At 43.3% G+C, this 24,694-nt stretch overlaps 1 protein-coding gene across 1 annotated transcript in view; it reads left to right on the forward strand.

Moving 5' to 3' along the window:
• T265_14322 (hypothetical protein) overlaps nt 1–17,050 on the forward strand; it is a gene marked incomplete at both ends in the record, with an annotated part of 35,135 nt that extends 18,085 nt beyond the window's left edge. The window contains 7 exons of the mRNA XM_009173118.1: nt 1,160–1,289; nt 4,852–4,988; nt 8,509–8,746; nt 10,051–10,512; nt 12,348–12,581; nt 13,159–13,267; nt 15,973–17,050. Coding sequence (XP_009171382.1) covers nt 1,160–1,289; nt 4,852–4,988; nt 8,509–8,746; nt 10,051–10,512; nt 12,348–12,581; nt 13,159–13,267; nt 15,973–16,055 — 1,393 coding nt within the window. The remainder of the gene's footprint in view (nt 1–1,159; nt 1,290–4,851; nt 4,989–8,508; nt 8,747–10,050; nt 10,513–12,347; nt 12,582–13,158; nt 13,268–15,972) is intronic.
• Nucleotides 17,051–24,694: the final 7,644 nt, after the last annotated feature.

A 24,694-nucleotide genomic window follows, 5' to 3' on the forward strand; every position in this document is an offset into this window, starting at 1 on the left:
TTGGCTTTAATTCAACCGTTATGTTTCAAACTATTTCTCTTGTCGTGACTGCTTTAACTCGGCGCGTATATTTGTGTCACTCGGCTAAACCTACTTTGAGAAGATTCCTTTGCTCAGATGGCTGTTTTTAGTCAACCTGCGGGAATTTTTCTTATCTACCGCTAGTGAAACAGAAGGTCCCGGCTGCCATGCTTTGGATGGGATGGCATATTCTCCTCTTTTGTTCTCACCCGTTGAAGTTAGTTATACTAGGTGAATTCGTTGTGCCATCACATTGCTCAAGCGTGTACATATTCGCCTTGTGTTCAGCGTGCACTTGTAGAGTAGTGGTACCGTACTCGTCTAGCATATCAGATGTCCGGAGTTAAAACCCCGGGACGGCCAAGCGTGTGAACTACTGATGCGCTCTTATCAAAGTGGAATCCGAGTCCACTGCTTCTCCTTTTGGTGTGGACTCACCAAAATAATTACGTCAGAATAACAGGAGGACTGTTCAAACCAGACTGATAAGAACGCGAATATGAAAGATGCATGATCCTACCGAAAGGACGAATTCAAAAGTGTGTGGAAGTTTTAAGCAGACCTTCCGCGTTTCTTTCATAAAATTCTGCTTAGATTTTGAATGAGATGTAGTGTTTAACCCGTTTTACCCAAATTACCTGAAGTCTGATAGCTGGCGCATGAGGTTCACATTCCTACTAGTTTTATCAAAGTGCTGAATTGGTCCCATTTGTCTCATGACCGATTTAGCTGGTTTCCAGGTCAGTCTCCCTCAAAAATAAATTCGTTTGCTTAAACTTGCTTTTCCTAACATTCTACGGGTCGGCCGTTCATGGAGTCCTTAGACGGTTATCGTCTATTCATGCTGGTGTCCTCTGTCAAGCGGATCATCCTAACGAGAGTTTGACCTGGATTCAGTTCAGTCTCCTGTCAGAACCAAAGTCACGTGAGAGTATTTGTCGAAGTTCAGGTGGTGTATTTGCCATCTAACAATCAACCGTATAAACTGGAGTGACTAAGTTGCTAACTAAACGGATTTGTTTCAAGGATCCATCTTTTGATCAAATGCAACTGGCAGGCTGAAGAACTGGTGCATTCTAGTTCCCTTCCTTTGACCTCATATCAAGTCCGTGTGTGTATTTTTCTTTTACTCTTGCAGGGAACTGAGCGTGCTGGTCGAACCCAGGGAGACGGGACAGGTTGAAATGTTGATTTCTTACGTTGTCGGGAAGTGTTCTTGGAGGCCAGCTTATGATATTCGTATATTCAACAGTGACGGAACAATGAAGGTAGGAATTTCAGCAGTTCACTGTCATCCGTTTTTTGCCGTCGAAGGAGAATTGAAGTTTTCTTAGCGAATGGCTGCAATATACTATATCGCTGGTTCCATCGCCATATCATGTTAGAGCGATGCCATATGTACAGACTACTCACAGTATTCATGTTCCTTCAGTTCAAGAGTGCGTTAGATTCTGTCGATCAGTCAATGCTCTTTAATACACTTGCGCAACAGCAGACGCCCCAGAAGATATTGAGCATAATCCGGTCCTTGTAATTATGTACCTTCGGGCGTGTGAGCGTATGGTGAACTTTCTAGAATCTTCCTTACAAAAAGCGTTGTCCGGAAAGTTTGTTCGCATTCCCCTTTCTTGTTCATCTTCGTCACCGATATAGTAATGAGGTGAACGATTGAAGGTATTCAAAACTCCGGTTTTCAAATCATTGCTGGTGAGAACCTTGTCGATCTGAAGTAAGCGGACGACATGATTCTCGTCTGTGAAGACGAAGGCGTCGCACAATCTCTGTTGATTAGTCTGACCACCACCATACCACGTTTTGGCATGTGGATCGCACCTTCATGGTACAGAGTCATGCTTCAGGACATACGGTCCTTGAGCGTGCTGCTTACAATTCAAGGAGAATCACTGGAGGTTGTGGAAAATCTTACGTGCCTCGGTAATTGTATTAGCTCTGACGGAAATGTGTCTGATGAAGTCAGTACAAGAATATCCACGACAGAATCGCGTTTGCTAAGTTGCGTCACTCGTGGTGTTAGAAGTGCGTTTTACTGGGTTTTGCTTGTCGCGTTCACCAGGCTACAGTAGGAGCTGTGTTGTCGTATGGCTCCGAGATGTGGTCTTTGCGGGCAGATGATGTGAGACCTCTTCAGGTTCTTGACCACTGATGCCTCATAAGCGTTGCTACTTTTGGGTGGTGTCAACGGGTTAGTAACGAGGTAGTTAGCAAGCGGGTATTTGATTGTGCAGCGGTTTTATGAATCGCGGAAAGCATCCAGCACATCGAATGCGGTGGTTTGGCTATGTTCTACGCATACCGAAACACCGTCTACCTGGACTAGTGTTGTTCTCCGTGCCTCTTTCAGAATAGTGAAAACCACGAACTGGACAACGTGTGACTTTGAAGAAGGGTATGGGGAACATTACGAAAAGTTTAGGTAAGGTCCACTTTTCACAATAGAATCCTCGTGACCCCCTCTGTGTCTAACTGAAGACATCGCAAGAAATGGTGGCTGACCGATGTCAGTAGCACTTGGGCTGTCAGTTTCCTTCCAGATTGTCTAACTGTGCGTTTGGAGATGTGAGCACCTCAGAGTGTTTGTTGTGGACTAACACCAGATCTCTGCGCCATAATCATCATCATATCATCATCGTCGTTGACAGCATGTTGTCAACACTGATGCTTCGCTGCCGTAGACCCCTCCGTCATCTACTCTCCTCTTCTTTCCACTTTACAGCTTTAAATATAATTAAAGTAACCTTATGGGAGTGGAGCATGAGTGTCAACAAATGCTACTGCCTCCGTTAATTATGATGATGATGATGATTTTGTTACTCCAACCCACATGTTAAGATGATCCGGTATTTCCCGTGGAAATGTTGCGGTGGAGGATCAGATGGAGCATTCCAGGTCATCACGGTTCACTGGTTGGTTGCTTGACTAAACCAGTAGTTGCTCCGGTCTAAGTGTCTCGTTTAGCAGATTTGCCAGCTGTGGTGCAAGCCGTGACCCCGAAATTGTTAACTAAGGTGACTTCTCCATCGATCTGATCAGTCCCGCTCTTGTGGCTGTTTTTCTCGCAATCCGACCACATCCATGCCATCCCGTCGAAGCACCAAGACTATTGCCAGGCCAGTAGAATTTTTTCAAAAAAATTCCGGGGTGTCTTAACAGGAGAAGCAGTGAGCTTCACTGAACTTGTACGTTGATACACGAAGGCATGTAGCCTGACCTGCAAAGTATATCACTATTTATGCATGGGTACCCCTCCACAGACGGACCACTCGCACTGAGTTCACAACCCCCACCCTCTGAATAGGGGGTAAGTTACTTCATCAGTGCTAGTTTCTATTGTGGGGTTAGTGTGGCCTGATAACCCTCTTTCTTTATCTCGTCTTTCAGTAAAATAAAGTAATGTATGCATCTACCATATTCTCGAAGCTTGGACTAGCTTTCCCCAGGGCATACCTTGCTGTGGTCGTAGTGTTATTTTTGACACAGTGCTAATCACAGTCCATCTGCATTAATATATGTGGTGTGTCAGTTTAATCCCTTGAACAAATGGTCCATCACAGAAGTGTTAGTTCGACCAGGAGGAAGTTAGTCTCAGCTTAGGGCTGATCTTTGCGAAGTTACTCCGGATTCGGCCTGAAGACGCACGTGAGCGCCAGCCTATTAGAAAAACACAAATAGGGCATTCGTTTTGAGACCTACTGATGCTACGGCATAAAGATGACCAGTGACTCAGGAATCACAGAGTGAGTACGCCACCTCTGATGAATAAGACAACTGGACATGCAATGAAAATATAGCAACCTAACTTTTAGTCTCATGGTAATTGAAATGAGTGAGTCCCAGCAAACTTTGTAGCCACTTTTATACCCACTGACCGTTGGATATCGCGACTGTGTTTATCAGTCAACCGGACCACGGAATCGGGAGTGCAATTGTCCATCCTCCCCTACGGGTTAATGAAATGCTGAAGTACAGATGGAATTCATTCTCATCATATCTTACTTAGTACCCACTTGATCCTTTAAATATTTTTCCTTAGCTGAGGACACAACAACAACATCAAACCATATCCCGATTTTGGCGATGTGCTCTCAGTTTCAGGTTGTATTTGTGCTAACCGAAGACTCAAATGAAAGCATCGTCCGGGGCATTTCTCAAATGAATGTACCAAACAAAAGTAGCCTCATGTTTTAACTGGCATGATATTCGAGATATCGAAGTGTACTGTCTGGACACAACGTACCGTTACTGATTGACAGGCTACTATCGGTTTCGCTCTTCTTGGGACTTTTTATTTATGCACAATTCCCGAATTTCCTTCACATTTATGTTCTACTCGAACTCAACCTGCAGGTAACTGACTGTCAAGACAAGAATCATCTGAGTCTCTCGTTTTTTATGTTCAAGCGAATGTCCTGCATAAAAATCCGCCTCTTGTTTTAACTGGCAATGCACTCGAGACTCGGCATGACACAATTCTCATAAGGCTGTTGAGGGTTCCGACGACTCACTACCAGTTTTCTTCTTGTGTCCTACCTGATGAGCCTAAAGAGGGCGAAACTCTCATAAGGCTGTTGAGGGTTCCGACGACTCACTACCAGTTTTCTTCTTGTGTCCTACCTGATGAGCCTAAAGAAGGGCGAAACCCGCAGTAGGCTATCGGAGAGCAGTATGTCATGCCGATAAAACACGAATCGATGTGCTATTCCAGTTACTCTGGTTTACTGAGTAAGCGACCGCGTTAGACATCTTGCTGTCCCTGAATTTATCTCGACAGTTTCGCCTTGTATTAAACAACAAACGCATCCGAAACTTCAGATTGTCTACTACGGCATGGTTCAGCAAGCCACTGGTGAAAACTGGGAAACGCGATCCATGGCCTTATCTACTACCTTGCCTGGCACTGGTGGAACTGTCCCTCCATTGGGATTACAAAGAGTACATTTTAAAAAAGAGTAAGTTTAGTTTTTAAATGTTATCAATTCTCAGGTCACTATCCACGAAAGTCACGCGCTCATGTCAAATTGTATCATTTTTGTCTCATTCGCAGGGGATATCCACTGCTATCTCTCTTCTCTTTTTTGTAGAACGCAATACGTACTACAGGCTCTTGTAGCTCAAACATAGAATTTGTCACTTGTGTGCTTTTTTAGGACCAAAGAATTCTTCTAACATGACAGACAATGCCTACTCTTATCCTGCTTGGACCAGGCCTAATCAAAGCAGTCGACAGCGTAACTAACAAACCACCGACACAGCAGCATTATAGGTTGATCCCATGTCGACAACTCTGTTCTGTATCCTACGCATAAATCCATGGAAGATATCCGAATTTAGTGACAGGGATACAAATTTAGGCAGAGTCTTACCGGTATTCGTTGGTACTGGTAACTTCCAAAAAGGCTTTGTAAACAAGTCAGTGACTATTTTCATAAAGGAGACTACTCACAAGGTTGCTGAAAACTCTTCGACAGCCCACGACCGGTTTCGCCCTTCTTGGGGCTCATCAGGTAGGCGCAGTCCCCGAGTTTCCGTCAACCTTATGATCTACTTTAACCCAAGTTGCACTGTTTTCGAGAAATACACTCATTTGCAAGTCAATTTGTTTTTCGTGAGAGACCCAAGTGAATCTCTCGTTTATGATATTCTACAACTGAAAGTGCTGCACACAGGCCGCCCCATGATTCAGTTTTCACGATATTCGAGACATCGCAGTATATTCTCATAAAGGAAACAACTCACATATCATAAACGAGAGATTCAGTTGAGTCTCTCGTGAAAACCAAATTGATTTGCAAATGAGTGTATTTCTCGAAGTCAGTCCGGGAGCTTATTGACCCTCAGCTCATCAGGTCATCAGATCAGTGCGAAACTTGAGTGGGTTAGGAGAATGGTGAGTGTAAACACAAGACGATCACAGTAAGGACGGAAGATAGTTGCATGTGCAATAGGCTGGGATTAGTGGACGTGTACTGGTAACCCGAAAAACGAACTTCGTTCGAATCGACTTTTGATAATCTGGCGCTTCGATTATTTGAACTGTTACATCCCATTCTGTTGGTTACACGTGATACACCTGGCGCTTTTTCAGCCTTTTATGATTTTTCTCAATTTTGTGTAGAAAAAAGCAAGGAATACTGAATACAGAAAAAAGCTAATCATGAAGTTTTGTAGCTGCATCACCAATCGAGCGTACGAACTAATACAGTGTGATAGCTGCATCGTTTTACCACACCGTTGGCTCGTTGTTATCGATCAAAACCTTACACCGACCAGCAAACCCTCACCACTGTCTCTCACGGTGATATCTCTGTGATCCCATTGGTGACTGGAATCAAACTGTTCTCTCTTTGATGTCTAATTCGGTAAAGCGTCTACTCTGCATTTATCAACCATAAAACTTCTGTCAGACCTTCTTTCCGGTCCACTAACCCAAACATTCGATAATGAATGAATGTGGTGTAGCATAAAACCAACGTCCTCGTCATAGCAAGACAGCCGGCATTGTTTTACCGCTGCTAGGGTTTTCTTCGCTCTCGTCCACGATTAATTCTGTTTTTGTGCGTGCAGTACTCCTAGGACTTCGTGTTACGTGCTGATGGGGGTGTGAAACGATACTGAAGTCCTATCGAGCTTCACTCGAGAAGCGCCATGTCACGAAGTCATCCGCGCTTGAAACGTACAAGCTGGGCCTGGTTGACTTGAACGCTCTTGAAATTCAGGATCTTTGGCAAAAGGGCGTGCGTTATGGGATCATGCATGTGATGACAAAGGTGGGACGTAGACGGTTCAGATGACTTTGTTCACCTATGACAATGCGAGAGAAAGTGGGACAGTTGTTCCATACTAGTTCATTGGATATCTTCATAGTGGAAATTTGAGATAGCCTGTGTGCTACACAGTATGCGAAAAAATATTCACCCATCATTCACTACAAGAGACCACATCGAGTCCCCAGATTCAGCAGTTTCATCGTGCTTTTGGCATCGGAAGTAAACATTCGATCAAACTGTTTTCTAAGTCAGGTACTGTTTCTCTCAGCTTCTCTCGACCTACCTGATGAGTTTCAAACAGGGCGGAACCTGTAATGAAGTGTCTGCGAATTTTGAACAGTCCACTCGTAACACTTATTTCAGAATGTGGAACCCACATTGTACGAAGTCGATCGATCCTTTTTATTGGCCCGGATTCCTTTTTTGTAGTTAGACCAAACGATAACATTATGGCACATAATGTCCAAATTAACTGCCTGCCGTTTTTTTTGACTACAGATAACAATGCACTATGTGTTTTCCTTGTTAAGAAGTTCCGATACATTTCTCAATGTATCCGGATTAAATTCTTAAACCTAAGTCATACATCTCTCCTGGCGGGAAAAAGTTTTTCTGTCAGGTCTCCTGTAATCAAAATTTATTCTGGGTGATGTAGACTAGTAACTAACACTTCAGTACACCCACAGCATGCATTTAAGATCATAGAAATGTGTGACAGGATCGCAAAGCTGGTGGGAGCACGAAAGTGACGAGACACAGAGAGGACCAGCGCTGGACACAACTGCAGCAGGCTAACTACTAACCACTGAGCATGTAGAAGAGTGTGCGTGTGTGCGTCTACCTAGATCTACAGTATTGGAGGACCCTGAACCGAACCATCTGCATTTCAAGGCAGTAATAATGTGAGGTAAATTCATTCGTACGGAAACTTCAAAGTTTTCTAACAGTAATCTGACTTGCTGACAGTTTAGGGTGCCAACACACGTTTCCACAACACCTCATGCTTCATGCCATAATATAGATACCCCTAGTGAATTCGGTTTTCTACGTAACTGTACGGGTGTTTCATGATTCCACTCAGACCATCTGAAAATTGTCGAAACATCACGTTGACATTAGCACCACACGTCGACATGGAGAACTTCATAAGGAATGTTTTGTTTTTACACACGACGCAATCGAATAAAACAGATTTTTTGACATGAACTCGCATAACACAATTGGGTGTGCACACGACCATATCGATATGGACGGCATCGCTGTTTACACATCGATCAAAATCTTGTATACTGTGCTGTGCATGAGCCTCGATGAACAAGCGTACGAATCTGAGACAAGATTATCAAGTTTGAGACAGCTCAGTTAATCTGATCGCTCATATTTTACGCCAAATAGCCAAATGGCCAAATAGGCATGTGAAACACCGCTCTCTGCTCACAGCTGTTCTAGTTGTACCATAGCTGACAGATATGATGGCAACTGAAGTCCAAGCTTTATTGTCTTTGAGGTCCCTAATGAGGCTTCTAGTATCTTCGCACAAGAAATCAGCCCACTATTGGTGACGTGGCGTTGGACTGCATCCCTCTCCTTGTCTTTCCATCCAGTCCCAAAATCATCAATCAAGGCAGCAACATATAGTTGAGCAAATTTAGATTTCTGAAACCTAAGCAATTTTCATTGCTGTTGTTAATTTTTTCCTCAGCCGTGCTACAATGCTTCTCCGTTGGTTCTCGCCTCTTACCTTGTATAGTCCTTCTCCGGCCACACCCACTAAACCGCCATTGACGAACACGGTTGCACAGCTACCACCACCCTCTGTTAGCTATGGCACAATGACAACTCGACCTCGAAGTACTTCAAAGGTGAGTGGATTCAGGAAGTCCGCACGTCAGACAACCACCAGTTTCCACGAAGCAGATCGTATCCTCAGTGATATTGAGGTGAGTACGGCTGCGTCGAGTAAGCTGGGTTAGAATAAAAAACAAAGTATCCGTATTCTTTCGGGTTGTGATCCACACTAGGTCTGTGACAATTTCCTAAGTCTAGGCATAGTCTGTGCTGGCAAACTCGTCTGATCGATAGCACAGTTCCTCGCGTCGTATTGAATGCTGATACAGCAGATGGGATAATTGAATCAATCGTAGTTACAACAAGCAACACACAGTGTGTTAAATCTTCCGACAAGAGGCTGCTTTACCCGGAAAAGCCAAAAACTTTCGGTCATATGGCGTTTTCCTCGTATTCATAATGAACAGATTCCATATTGTGCGGAAACTGATATGTCTGTAGATCAAGATTTGCAGACACATCACAAATCTGGAATCGCTCTCAGGTAGTTGGTGAGGCAATAGATGAAAGTCAGTGCGGAAACTCCTGGGTTTGGACGGCATGTTCGACGGTCTGTTCTTGAAACTTCCCAGCGTGTTGAACAGTAAGTAGATAAAGAACAAGAAACCACTGTTTTGACCAACGTTCGCCTCTGAAACAAGACAGTTGTCGACCAAAACATCAGTGGACTTTTACGATAGATGGGGAACTCAAGGTTGCTAATGCCATGTTTTTTCGTCATGTGTTTTATTGGTTCATATTTACAACAGACAGCTGGAGGAGTAGAATCACCCATTGAACCTCATCACACCCACGACTTGTTCAGATCTAGCAATTTGCAGCAAATGGGCTGTCAGTGTGACAGCCCAACTACACTACTGTCAAAATTTTAGTAGGATGATTTGAATGGAATATAACGCCCCTCGGTGTTAGGACATCTGACTGTGCCATTCAATATGTTCCTTTGCAAGCACCGGCATTTTCACCCAGATGGGACATCTCGAAACGGCAAAACTGAATGTCAACTCACAAGGGAATTAATGAACATAGGCTCCTTGGTTCCCTTAGGTCATGAGCAAAACAACGCTTAAGCGCATCACTCCCTGTCAAACTCTAATTGGATTTTTTGAACTCATGTAAGAGTCCCTAAACAGTCTCCATTGTTCTTGGCTCCAAAGAAGCGCTTCCAGAGCTTCCAGTCAATACCATCCGTCCACATCTTTCCAGGGTATCATCAGTGAACTGACAAAACATATCAGTTAACAGTGTTTGCAGCCTCGCACACTTGAGTTATTCAGTGCATGGGTCTCGGTTAAGATAATTCTGGCGTTATCACTACGTCCTGTCTGAGTGTTTACCATGTTTTCTGTGAAATTTGTAAGTAATGTGTTTTGTTTTACCCCCTTTCTGAAATCAGCGCGATGCACCAACGCCAGCTGGTACACTTCAACGTGGACACAGTACTGAAGTCGCTCCATCGTCGTCAGCATCACGAAGCTCAGTAAGCCGAATGCATTCCCGTCGAGCTCTTGGTACTAGCATGCTGTTTCATGCTCCAAGCTCACCAACGCCGCTTTGTCCACCTCGGGGAACTGGATCAAATGCTGTGCAATCCAGTAACCCAACACAGCTAAGCAATTCAGCCAATATTCCTACGGTGCATCTGGAGGTGCCACGTCCTCCAGGATTGGTTCGTTGTGACAATCAACCAGTTCGCGTCACCGTTGGCCTACTCGATTTACAGCCACGGTATGAGTACGTGACTGTGCCGAAGCGTTCTCTACACGCCTTTTTGAAGGCCACAGCTGTCAACAGAAGTGACTTCTCCATTTTGGCCGGCGAGACAAACATTTATGCGGATAATACATTTATCGGGAAAGTGAGTAGTGCTTCGGTGTCCCTGCTTGTCACATTACACTTTCAGTGTATTCTTACTGCTTGAGTGTTTTTCGATTTGTCGGATAGACTAACATTTTTCGTTTTCTGTTGTGAGTTGTTCAGCTTACACATAGTCCATATCCAGAGGAACGAGACAGAATTACCTTTATCGAAGTAGCAGTGAACTGCCTGTGTGGCACAAAGGCCACTGATCAGTAGTAGTAATCAGAACTCATCGTTCATTTTTGCGTGTCTAGTGAACTCTGACGTCACCGACTTGTATCAACCGTCTACACGTTGCCTTGGAAGGAACTGCGTTTGTCACGCCACCGAAGTTTTAGCAGAACTTCTCAAAAATGTACTTTCTCAGGGTAAAACACGAAGTTTTCCGGAAAAAAAATCGAAACACCCCGCATTTCGACCTGTTTTTCCAGCCAATTTGTGGCTGTCTAACTTTTCGTCAGACACGAGGCAAATGTAGCTAAATGGTGGTGATCTAACAGAATCCTTGAGCCCTCCTTTACATGTGGGTCTGTCAGCCTCAGTGAGCTCGCCTATTAACCCAGTCCGATTATCCAACTGTTTATTCGAACATATGACCTCTTGTGCTCGCGTGCCAATGTGCTTGAGCCTTGTCTGATATACGATTGTGGTGCTTCTTGGATAATAACTATAAAATAGTAGCACTGGGATTCCCCGGTTCATTATAATTTCTCAGTCAATCTTACGCAGCTTTCCGCGGTGAATATGTCGTTCGATACCATAAAACAAATTGTCCTGTAGCGGTTACATGCGAACTAGTGTTTCTTGCGACGGGTTTGGAGAAAACTGGCAAGTGGTTTTCCGTTTGCTGTGTATGTAAAACTAAAACAATGAGCTAAAGTCCATAACTTTGGGAGCCAGCATGCTCCGTGGGCACCGCGATTTGCAAATGGACAGTCCAGTGACCTCTCTTATCGTACACACAGTAGTACATACTCCCCGCACGGACACTTTACCAGCTGATAAAATGGTCCAGTAGTCAGCCGAACTCTAGTCGCAACCAGAATTAACACTACCGTTTATGTGACAGCGTGCGGAGTATAGGTTTTATACGGATTCCAGCACAGTTATCATAATTCGATATTAATCGGTATGAAAGAGCATGGAAAGCGCGGTTTCTCAAGTGAGCGAAATTGTTAGGATCTTAAAAAAATAGAAAACCATTTGGAGATAAAATTGTTTTGCTGGTTTGCAACTCAGAAAATCGAAAACTAGGCGTGAAAATACACGGGTCTTTGGTGATGTGGAACATCTACACACGCTACCCTTTAAACACTTTTTTGAGAAGCCGCACGAGCAACACCAAATAGGTCAGAACAGGAAAGCATGGTTGTTGTTACGCAGGGTTGAGCGGATGTAACTACTTCGTCATTGTTTAGTCCTATCACATTGAAAATTTCATGGGTCTCCCTTTGTATTCGACCACCAACCTGAAAATGGGTGCTCAGGAAAGTCCTAGTTTTCAACTGAATGCGAACTAGTGGGATTTATATGACTAGCTGCAAATTACTGACCACAGGATCTGCTCCGAAGTTCACTTGTTACTGTTTGATTGCTCATGTTAGCTCAGACCACCCGTTCTCAAGCACACACTTTCTGTGGGTTGTGTGACAGCCATATGCCGACAGGGGACCAAACGGTTTTGCATGATACAATATCTCGGCGGCTTTCACTGGACTTCTTAAACATGGCTTTGAAGGAATATCTTTTGATAAATTGATTAGCTAAGACCCAAACCGTACTGCGGCCTTCTTCCTAACACACGCAATAAATCAAATCTTATTCTCCACCCAGTCCGAAATTCCGGCGGTCGCGCAAGGTGAAGAATTCAGCTGCAATTTGGGAGCAGAGCAGGGAATCAAAGTTTGTTACCGACCTCTGTTCAAATACCGCGAATCTGCTGGGTCAAACAGCAAACACGCAACATTGACGTTCAAACAACTGATTGAAGTACGCAACACGTTCGACCGCCCCATCCGCCTGATGGTCATGGATCAAGTCCCACTGAGTTGCGAAGATAAAATCAAGGTACCATGGAATGACTTTAACAAACGAATAAATAATCGAATTTGAAGTTTCTGTCCGTTTCTATTTGCTATTTAGTAACTTACCATTTTTGTAATTATAAATGAGAATCAGGAAGTAGTCCTAACTAAATGTTATTTGGTTGGACTACCTACAGGAGTCGTTCCGAGACCAGGACAAATTAATCCATTATTTCATAAACCACTCGAATCATTAAGCCAGTATGGGTATACCCATACTTACTGTGTACTGAGATATGACCTCTCCTCAGAGGGTTGTATGTAATATAACAGCATAGCTCTAATTTCTTTCTACACAGCTCATTGGTTAACGACCAACTTTTTTCGTTATAGGAGGCAGATAGTCCAAAGGTGTCATTCTTCACTCCAGCTAATTCACTAATCAAGGCGCCACAAAGCGTGAGGGAAAAACAGCCAGGCTTATTTGATGTCTATCGTAGGCAGTAGGTCGCTGATGTGTTTTTGATTACCTGTCTATTGATTCTCGCTTTGATTTTTGGTCATGGAAGTGATTATCCCTAATAATAGTCTGTTAGTCGCAACGAACTTTTGCATTGCAGATTAATCTGTTGGAGCCAGTCATCAAACATCCAGAGAAATACGACAGGAACAAGCCAATTCGGATGAACAAATCGAACAATGTTGAATGGGATCTCGACCTGGGTCCTGGTAAATTGAAATTGCATTCGATTATTCTCCCCCCTGTATTCAGATCAGTTCGCCTCATAATTTTTCGCTCATTTCTATTTAATAACTCAAATGCTTTATACTTTGGCGAATTCAGCGACATTTCGCAGTTGAACCGGTGTGGCAAAACGAAAAGCAGCTTTTCTTTTCATCCAAATTCTTTGCAACTGGTGTGATAGGTGTGATGGGTTGTTTGGAATAATTGACTCTGACTGTTTGCGAACGGCCAGTATGATGTCTCCCATTTCTTCAGCATCTTCGTGGACACTCCAGTAGGGCTGAATTCGGAACTTACAAGTAATAACCACAAAGTAGGTGTGACCTGTGAACTACACTCATCTGCAATCTAATTTGGTTTTGCGGGGAACTCACCTGGAACCCACCTGAATCTCTGGTTTGTGATGTTTCCTGGCTGCAAAAGCGCAACCCACACCACCGTAGCTGAGACCTTTCAGGCGTGTGAGAAGCCCGAGGCTAAGATTCAAAGTTCAAGGTCTGTATTACTCAGCCTTATCACTTAACAAACCTAATAAAGGAGCGATCTTTGGTTTTAAGAACCCAAGCATGGGCGGTGTTGGTTTTTGCCGTCCTGTGATCACAGAGCTGATCATACTACGTTCGAAAGACGAGCTTCGGTCCATGGGGTTAACACAGTTCGGGGAAAGACAGATATGTGAATATTCTATTTTCCACAGTCCTCCAGTTTTGTTAATACAATTGTACACGGAAAACAAAATGGAACCACGAAGTTTCTGAATCCCATTGGTATGTCAAACTATCGCAGCTGGAGGCCATGGTCACCACGGTACACCACTACCAGTAAGGCTGGGTGTAATATGTATGGGTGGGGGTGACTAAATGTGAGTCGGACTGACTGCACAAACTTATGACCGCAGAACGTGGTGTGTTTTCGTTCTTCGAAGGAAAAAAGTCCTCGGCAGAAGCTACTCAGCCCACCAATCGGATGCAAGGAATGCAGACCACAGTGAAACAAAATTCGAAACGGGCCAGTGGGCTTCTGAGAAACGTTGTTTCAGTCATCCAAACGCAGCCACAGATACCACCTAGTCTTCAAAAACGTAATAATTCAAGCAGTTAAGTAGGAATCAGCCACCGGATTGCGAAATGATGATGTCACCTTGACGAGACCTTTTCGAACTATCTGTTCAGCTCTACAAAAAGATCAACGGCCACCTGACCAACCACGATTGAACGCACCCGAGCCACCAATATCCTGGCACATTTCCAACTGTGCATTTTTTATAGATCAATGTCAAATATGGCACGACGTTGCGCTTTTGCTTGACAGAAATCTGAGCAGGTAACTATTGTCCACTCCCTGTCGCCTTAAAAAATGCTCAGGCGTAAACAGTTTTCGTTTCGTGGTACACGACATAGCGTGAGAGAAACTGAGCATTGTCTTCAGCTGCAATATTTGGACGAGACAGTGAAATACAATATTTAATCGGGATTTCGTCCTGGGAGTGAAGCCAATCCATGCCGAAGATCCGAGAAGCGCCGTAGAGCTGTTTTGTCCTTATTGAGAATTAGCAGCAGTTTGCATCTCACTAATTGTCAGGGGAAGATTCGAGCCCGCCACCTTCCAACTAGTAGTTGAACACGAGCGGCTGATTAGTGGTGTGATTAAATCGTAATTAGGTTAAAGCGCTACTGATCTTTCACTCACGGAATTCGTATCACGTGGTCACTTGAGGACTAGATTATTGAGTGACGACTTCTCATGCAGCTCGTGAATTTTCCCTTCTTCTGAGTTACTTAAAGTTAATTGGTTTTATGAGGAGATCTGGGAAATTCAGTCGAGATTTTGTCCTGTAAATGAAACCAAATTATTGCCGAAAAGCCGAGAAGCACTGTACAGCTGTCCCATCTTTATTAGAATCACCGGCGTCGCTCACCTGACGAGCCACCGACGCTATTGTTTGCTATGCGTATACGACTGTGTTAGGCAAAGTGGTGTACTTACAAAGGTGACCTGTTGGCTACCCCTACTTTTAACGTCCAATTTTGACGTGGATTTCGTCGGATGGCTATAAACTGTGCTCACGCCCTTTCAAAGTATTTATTAGGGTATTCGAACTTCTCCTAGCAGTCAGATGATGCTACCGGTGTTGTGGCTATGAATGACCCGAGTGTGCTGCTTGATTGTCCATCTATTCCCGGAACTTGACGAATAAATTTCAAACACTCCACCAGCAATCGAGGAGACATCGTCGGTGGATTAGTGATTCAGTTAACTGATGTGAAAAAACTGAAGTTCCTGGTGGATTCCATCCAGAGTGGACCGGTAAGCCTAGACGGCGCTAAGAATCAGACAAACTGGTAACCCTGTCTTCCGTTAGTTGATGTCTGAAAGATGCTCTGATTTGGGCTGGTAACACGCTAATGGAAATCACTAGTGAACGGAGCATTCCATCTGGTCAAAGTTTCATCAGAGTGCATCGCAGTTTCGGTCAGTTCCGTTTTTGATAAATCCTGACCTGACAAAAAACTGGATGCTCAATAAGCTCGTTCGTAACAAGTGGAACTTTGTTGACGCAGTTTGGGCCACTTTCGAACAGTAGGTTTTAGGAAGTAATTACCCAACAAAACAACGTTTCTCATATATCTTTATTTTCTATTTTCTACCCTTTGTATCGATTAACCCCTCATTGACTTCCTCCCCACAGGTGAAACAAAAGAACTGACCTTGAAATATTCGATCGAACATCCGGCGAACGAGGATCTGGATGTATCGGTTAGCGAAGCCTAAGTTTGTCGGATTCTGGATCATTCTTGTTATCCACAATCTCCTTGTTTCGCTTAGACCTAAACACTTTTCTTCAGCAGAATCTAGTCGGCGCAGAATGTTGTCAATACCCACGATTTTCGTATTCACCTGGTTTCATCCGATAAGCAAGTAATCAACGCGCCCATCCTGAAACTTTTTCTGACATGTGTTGAAAGTTTGGAACTGATTTCATTTCACCTTTAGACACTAGCGGCGCTTTTGGACGCGAATTTCGATACAGCTTTCATAACGTTACAAATTTTTGACTCCACGATGTCGGCATGTCGTTCAAATTTCGATGACCTCGAATAGGTATTTCAATTTCGACGATGTTGTTATTGTTCGAGCTAGCTACTTTTACGAGAATGCACCACATCATCCACTGGTTTATTTATCCATCAGTTTTCCTGTTCCCTTTCTCCCGTATATTTCCCGCTGCTTCTTGGTACAATTATTGTTATTTGCCACACGTTTTAATCAACCAAAACACCGACGATTTTCCAATATTTGTTTTGATTTTCAAGGATTTTTGGTTTTGTTTTTCGATTGTAAAGCTTGCTGCTGGTTGCTTTTATTTTTTGGTTTCTCTTCTACCACGTACATGTCTATCCAACATTGTTGCACATGTACCCGCACTCATTATTTGATAGCCTATTTTATGCTTTTCGTCCAATGCTTGTGCTATTTGTGACCCTGTTCTACTGACTTTATCACACTACAATGGTTTTCGTTGTTTTTTGTGCCGAAAATTCATGAGTGTTCATTACAAACAACAACAATAACAACATCTTTTTGTCTACTGAACTTGCAAGCTTTGTAATAATGTGTTTCGAAGCATTACAGTTCCTTCTTCCTGGTGTATTGATTCGAAATTTTATTTGATTGCTTTCCAAAATTTAAGCGATTGTTACTCTATATTCAGCCTTTGTGATTTTAGCTCCAGTTGGGAGTGCGTACTGATCTGGTCACTGTGTGAGAGGAAAAAGGCAGAATACGCCACCTTTTGTCTCATAAGATTAGGTCTACGTATAAAGTGTTCCTCCTGAAAAACGCCGAATCTCGGGAAGGCTTAAAATCTCCGTGTGTCTCTAGGAGGACAGGCTTTAAGCTGTACCTTTGTAGCATTTTTGTGTACGATCAAAGTAGAAGTTAACTGATGTTGACTGTAAGTTGATACCCCAGTTTACCGGAAATAGGACTGATATTGTCTCCTAGAGAACACAAAACAGGAAAAACAAACAGATGTTATCGTCTTCAGTCGTTTTGCGAGCGGATCTGACATAAAGGTAAGAATTAGATCCTTTCAGCTATGAGAAAACATTCAAGGAACACTGGCTATTGAGGAGAATTTCGGTAGCTCAGGTGTAACCGTTTCATGGCAAATGCTTCATCACCAATTGATGTGACATCATCAGTGCGTTGGTAGGGGCTCAGTTGGGCGTAGCGGTGCTTCAATGTTTGTCAGAGAACATAGTGCAAAACAGAACGCTCTCAGCATTCGATTTTGTTTGACTGGCTGTGGTTTCGCTTTTGCGAAATTGTCTAGTCCATTAATGGCCACGCGGACCGGTTAGTGTATTCGAAACGAATGAAACATGTGTGCAGTTCAAAGTCAGACACGGACTTATCATCGATATCTTTGTATGGTCCGGTTTTACTCAAAGTAATACCACATGGTGTTGAGGTGGACGGCGTCCCTTCCGGCTTAGGTAGAAGGTGCGTCTGATATGCTTCAGTTTAGGTTTGCGGCTATGAACCATGAGGTGAGCGATTTTCCATCGAGTATGTATTCATGTGCGTACATAAATTTCACACTGTTACTTTAGTGGGCTTGGTCATTCCCGTCACGAGTAGTGTTGTTGTGAATGTCTTGTTGTAAAATGCGCCTCTGTATCCATTCACTGGCGTTCCTTGTGTCATTAGCATCCAAGGATATCATTCACGGATACCCTTCTGGAAGTCCTCAGAGTTTGTACAAAAAATGCTTTTCAGCCTTGTGACCAGGCTACTTTCTCCTTGGAAGTAGTTCATTTGGGAGGTAGTCTATATCTCATAGTGCAAAATAGTCTAGCCTGGCCCCGTTCTTGAGAGCATGTTGTTTTCGGAGAAGCACTTTACCAGCGAGCAGCCCCTTCAATAGGGTCCGTGATGAGCATTCACCGCACGATTTACATAGGACTTATGGAGCTACCTCCAACCTCCCCTAGATAGATGGCTTCGTCCCACAAGAATCCTAATTTGCTCTCCAAGAAACCATATTACCCACCGTTCATCGAAAGGTACATGTCTCAGCGTAACGCATGGCAATTCTAAGAGTTATGAGTTCGTTAAAGAACGGATTGATTAAAACCGGTTGAACACTATTAAGTTTAGGGAACCTGGCTATAAGATATATGCATTCCAAAATCAGGATTTTTACTACTGCCTAGACGTTGAATTCTGCTCCAAGTCACAGTGATCAACATTAAAATTCCTTCGCAGGATTAATTTGATTCCACTGCTCCTGTGATTCGGGCGACTTTGTGGGATCCTGCACCACTCGATATTAGTAGGTTAACAATACTAAATCGGTTTTACCAAGGGGACTTCGAATGCGACTAAAGGTCGGCCTTGAGAGATCACGTGAAATAACGTGAACAGAATCTATCTAGGTCATCTAGTTATTAACGTGTTCGCTGTGAAGCAGCAGCTTTGAATTTAGTTGAAGGTTTTAGGAATTTATCTCGAGTTATGAGCTACTGGTGTGTGGGGAAATGCAGTCACAATGCTGCCGAATAATATTCAATTTTCTATATGCTTTCAGGTTACCTGACACACTAATTTTGGATCGAACATTATTTGCGTACACACACGCGCGACCAAGACAGATCACCTGTTCTCCAAACGAGATCAAATGATCTTTTCCCATGACGGCTTTTTTCAGGAGATTACTGAATTGAATCTCAATTGTGACGCGGTGTACCCGACAAATTACGGTAAATGAAGGTAGAAAAAGTTTTCCTGTTTTAAAGGATCACCGCTCAGTAGAGACCAGTTTTGGTCAGCCCGTCCAGCCAATCTATCGAAATTTAGACAAGTTTACTGGTAACTTGAGAAAACAATTTGTCCTATGCATGCTTGCGGGGGACACTATGCTGTTTTTTCAGCAGGGAAAGGCTACAGAATGATGGGGTGTCTTTCATTATTGTTCACACATACTCGTTTCATTCCGTTTGGACATTTTCCGACTTCTAACGCGCAAGACAAATCTTCTGCGCTGTTTTGTTGAGTTGGAACGAAGTCCGGTATAGCTTTGTGTCCACAGCACGTGACTCAGATGCAAATGTGAGAAAACTCTGTCTGCAATCGAAATCTAGTCGTCCAAGTGAGACTAGTCGATATCAAAAAGCCGAGAAGCACTGTACAGTTGTTCCATCCTAATTGGGAATCATCGGCGGTGCGCATCTCACAAATGGAACTTGTAATCTCCCCACCACGACCGGCTGATCCATATTGTGAGGACTTCGTGTCTAAACATGTTATTACGTCACTCGTTCAATAGTGAGATCCGGGCATCCTTCACTCACGTAGCCAGTGACCACTGATGTGAGTTTCGTGAGTGAAAGATGTGTGACCCTATTAGCGATTAGCTCCTGATCAGCTGCCCGTTGCTGAATGGCTTAGTCTTCGCCTATTGGCCTCAAGGCTACAGGTTCGAATTCTCTGCGAGATTCGTGAGATGCGAGCTGCTCATTGTTTTCAATAAGGATGTAACAGCTCTACGGTGTTTCTCGGCTTTTTGGCATAGGCTGACTCCACTTGCAGGACGAAATCTTGGTCACAATTTCCAAATCTCTTGTTAATACCAGGAAAGACAATCTAACGTGGATTTTTTTAGACAGAGGGCCCCATAGGATACTTTGCTATCCAATGTTTCCACCAAGGATCAGCGTCTCAGCGCAGACACTGATTATCTAAGACTGTTCTTTCAGAGGCTTCCGGCGCGGATTGACCTTGTTCTACTTCCACACAATGATATTGTCTGTAAGGCATGAGTATAGAAACAGTCAGCAGTCTCGAATTTTGAGAGGATCCACTGTATGCCGTATTTTATCAGACTGACTTTTGTGTGGAAGAGAAGTTGCACAAAGTAATTTGCAACTTCGAGACCCCGTCCCATCGTTGTGGATAGGGTTGTTCGGTCGTTTAGAACTTGACGACGGTTGTTCAAAGCCTTACTTGGGCTAGTGATTTAATACACATGTTCCCCTGAAAACGGACCCGCTTCTTTCCAAGCCAGCCAGACTGCTCGTGAGGAGTGCTCAAATGCGCGCTGAAAGAACATTAAGGCTCCTATTTTAATGATGACCATTGCTTCTGAGAAGCTTATGTAACTGTTAGCAACTTCTTGTTCCAGTTCACAGCGGGACTAACGGACCATAAATAGTGGTTTCAAGAAGAGTACATGCTTCTTCATTTCAAAAGATCTTATTGCACAGTTTGGCCCACTTACCGAGATAGAAACTGACTGATCCATCATAGGCTCAATCAACACCAGCTAAATCTTTGGTATCTAAATTTTTCAGAATGCGTACAAAAGAACAGTTGATGCGGCTTACGCTATCCAGATTCCATCTCCATAAAAGTATACTGATGTTCACTGTTTCGAAGTTTCAAACGGGTCTGTTGATCAAAGTGTATCAAAGTGCGGGTATGAAATCATGCAGATTTAGGCCTCAGTTGATTCAGTTCAATTCATCGAACTGTGGTTCAGCGTTTTTCCATCCTCAAAAACCAACTCATCTGGACACCGACGATCAATCTTCGAGTGGTGACAAAAAGGAACTCCAAGAAGGTAGGCAAACTTGCAGAACGAAAATAGGTTTGTTAGCGGGTTTCTCCAAAACAGAGCATCTTACGTGACCAGAAATAATCGATGCGGTAATTTTGACTGCTCGCGCACAACGTTTGCTATACATGCCATCCTGAATGATTGTCTTCATTGTTGAAATCAAATAGCAAAAAAAGTTTTCGTCGGGTTAAACGAAGTTCCCTACCTTAGTGATCAGAACAAACGATCGTTATTTCTGTGATACATGCTACAGTGGTGAACTCGCTTCTTTCCAATCCTTGGTGATTTGCACAAATTGTGCCCGCAGTTTGATGCTGGCCTCATAGCTTAACAACTTTGATGCCTTTATATTGGTCTTGATTGGATCTGGTCGTATCCGAGTCCATTGTCAGTTAGTCTATTAGGTCTTCTTGTGCGTAATGTCTCGGTTGGGTGATCTACAGATGCTTGTATCATCTTGTTACAAACAATAGTGGTTTACTCAACTACTTGAGATAAGGACAACCATGGTACAGTCTACTAGTTCTGTTAGGAAGCTTTTGAATATGTTGTCTACAGCATGAGCTATGGACTGACAACACTGCTATGTCTACGCTGAGTAGAATCGTGTGAAATTTACTAGAGATTAAATCCAAAAATAGGAAGTCGAATTTAAGGGAGAGGCGAAATCACTAGATTGTGGTGGGCCAGTTACCTCTCATGTCAGGTAAGCCTCAATAACTGTGATTCTGCCAGTAAATCACTGAGATTGGACCGGATCAGAAAGGTCGTTTGAGGTTGTTGTTTGCGGGAGAATACATTGCTCCCACATAGTTTATATATGATGCGTTAGTCCTTAACGCATTAATCCCAGATCCTCTCGGTGGTAGGAAACACTACAGGAATCTTTTCTACGGACGCTGACTTATGTTCTCACGAATCAAAGCTGCAAAAGAAAATCCCGTTTTATAGCGTAGCTGTTGGGATCATCCTGGAGGATTGTGATGCGGAGACCATCCTTTTGTAGTTCTTTCACTTACTTGGGACTTGGAACAATGGAACGAGCAGAAGAAAGAGCAGAGCAGTCGTTCGGACTTCTGCTGGACTAAATTTCAGTCATAAGAAGAGCGCGAATTTCCCGCTTGGTTTATATGATGGGCATAGACATCTTTTCGTGAATTACTCATTTGTTCCCCTTTGGTTCGTTTGATTTTTTTAAATTTTTTTAAAACCTCTGGGGGATTTAATAAACAATGGACCAGTATACTGTTTATTACAGGAGGGAAATATGTCAATTTGTGGCTCTTCGGAGACAGGATGGAGGCACTCGATACCGGTGGAACTTAAAAGTGGACAATTATTGAAAAAACGAAAGACCCTCTTTGATAGAGCTTGTACTTTTGTACTGAAAGGTTGTATGCTAGTAAAGTTACAGTGTGAATCTAAACAGAACTATTGGGGTTTTCTTCTCGGGACAGAACTGGCTGGAAACATCACGAGAAGTTACACATTTTTCGTGGGATCTAGATGGCTTCATGAATGCAGTACTATTTCTGAATAAACAAAGAGTCGGTATGTAGATTCTTAGTAGATGCGGTTTTGTGGTCATCGCTTACTCGCTGGAGGTAGTGAAGATTGTGTAAGAAAAGTACTTGAGCTCATGGTAATGGATGGTAATGGATGTGCCCGAGAATTGTTTCAGGGCGAGATACCATTTGACTTGCTAGTTGGAGTAAACTGCCGGGTTAAAAAAACTCTAGTTAGAACCGGTACCTGAGAAGTCTCACCCGTAGTATGACTGGGCAAAGCTCACTAAGTCCGCAATGTACTGAGGACCGGTGACCATTTTCTTGGGCTATACGCCCTTTAGATCACACTACAACTTAAGGTGTCGACTTCAGCATATACGCACATGCCCCGGTAGCCAATGAAACGGCTTACCCTGGAATTAGGTTGAATCTCCATCCAGTTGCAATGTCGCACACTATTCGTGCAGCCTGCTAAGAAGTCAGTGGAAGGCCAAAGAAACCGTCTATTTCGGAATCGGTGATAGTGAATCCTGCAGGTCACTGATTGTTGAAAGACCGGTCATTTTGATCTTGGTACAGTGCCTTGATGTAGCATCCCAGATACTGTTACGGTAACATTTGACCAGTCAGTAGTGCCAATTTTGCATATTTGAGATGGCTAAATCAACGTAAACGCGAACTCATCCCAGTTGGTGTACGAAGATCCTAGTAACTGAACCTGATTTAACAAACTTGCTGTTATCCTACCGCTAGAGGGAAGTTGTTTAGCATCCTGTAGCTTGAGGCGATTCGCAGAGGCAGCCCAATCAGACTCATATCGAGCATTCCATATACATACTGTCATACAATCACAAGGGTAGGAAAAAGCTGTTCCGGATTAGCTCCATATACAGACCCTGCATGGGACAACTTTGGGAAGTCAACAGGCTATCATCTGATGCTTAATGGCCTGTGCAATGTAGCAAGGTTAGCGTTTGTCGTAAACTGGTGCTCTATTCTGTTATCGAGTGATCTCTATGATGGAATGTTTATCGCGCTGTTACGTTGGACGCGCGTACCATGGTCTATTGTCTTTGGCTCAGTTTCCAACGTCGATGAAACAAGCCAGTGAGCATTCTCTCATAAATGCATCATTTATGAACTATCATCCATTATCAATCACTCATCAGCGAGCTCCGACGAAACGGCAGTGCCTCATGCTTCTTGCTGCTAGTGTAGCACCAAGTGAATATCATAATTGAGCGGTTTGTCTTTTAGGCATGTTTTGATGACAGCAAATCAAGAAAGATGTTCTTTGTAAAAAGGCCAAACAAGTTTTATACCAAAGGTTTAAGTAGCCCCATCTGCTTGTTTTCTTGCCCGATGAGTGATTGTACAATGACGGGATCAGTTGTTCTGTGTTGTAGCTGTCGATACCTTACACACTTAACAGAATAACAGCCTGTCAGCCTGTCAAGCAGCCCAATTCTTCCAAAATTACAACAGGCAAACACGAAGTAGACGTGAACTAGATTATCTGTCAACCGGATGATGAATGATAGATAACAGACAGAGCAGATGGCCATCATCTATCGACCCGATGTGACCCGACGGCCGGTTGTCTAAGAATTGTTGAGTAACTTACCTGAAGTATCAGACACCTGGCGAGATATCCAAGCCAATTGATTTCTCCATAGCTAAGAAGATTGTTTCACGGCTCAAAATGTGAAAATAACTCCCGACTTTGGTCAGCCTTTTGGGACGAGGAATTCCCGAGCGCTCCCAGACTTTTCTATTCTTAACTCTTTCAATGCAAACTCCTTGAGAAAAAAATTTCACGTTCAGTTGACGCCTTCAGTGCTCTCTTTACAACGGTTCTACTATGCTCAGGAAGCTGTGACTGTTTGCATTCCAAGTTAACACTGTGGAAATGTCCACCCATTGGAGCCAATTCGTTATTTTCTAAAAATTATTATGGGGTGTTTTCTTTTTCAGTTTTGTTTTATATTGTTTACTGAGTGAAGAAACAGGCGGAAAACTTGGTGATGAAGAATAGACAATGGATGAATCAAAAATATTGACGGGTCAAGTGGGGAAGCGAAATTGCAATTCAGATATTTAACTAATCAGTGAGTGGTCTTGTTGACTGCATTTGAACCCGAATCGTCCACGTTTGCTGATTTTGTATTCAATGGCGCAACATGAGTGTGAGAACGGTGGTAATGCCACATCATTTCAAGCGTTAGTGCGAGTAGACTTAATGTCATAGCACAAACGAGCGGTACGAAGCCTCCACTTACTGC

This window comes from Opisthorchis viverrini, assembly GCF_000715545.1.
Source record: "Opisthorchis viverrini unplaced genomic scaffold opera_v5_174, whole genome shotgun sequence".
In the NCBI taxonomy this organism is placed as follows: domain Eukaryota; kingdom Metazoa; phylum Platyhelminthes; class Trematoda; order Opisthorchiida; family Opisthorchiidae; genus Opisthorchis; species Opisthorchis viverrini.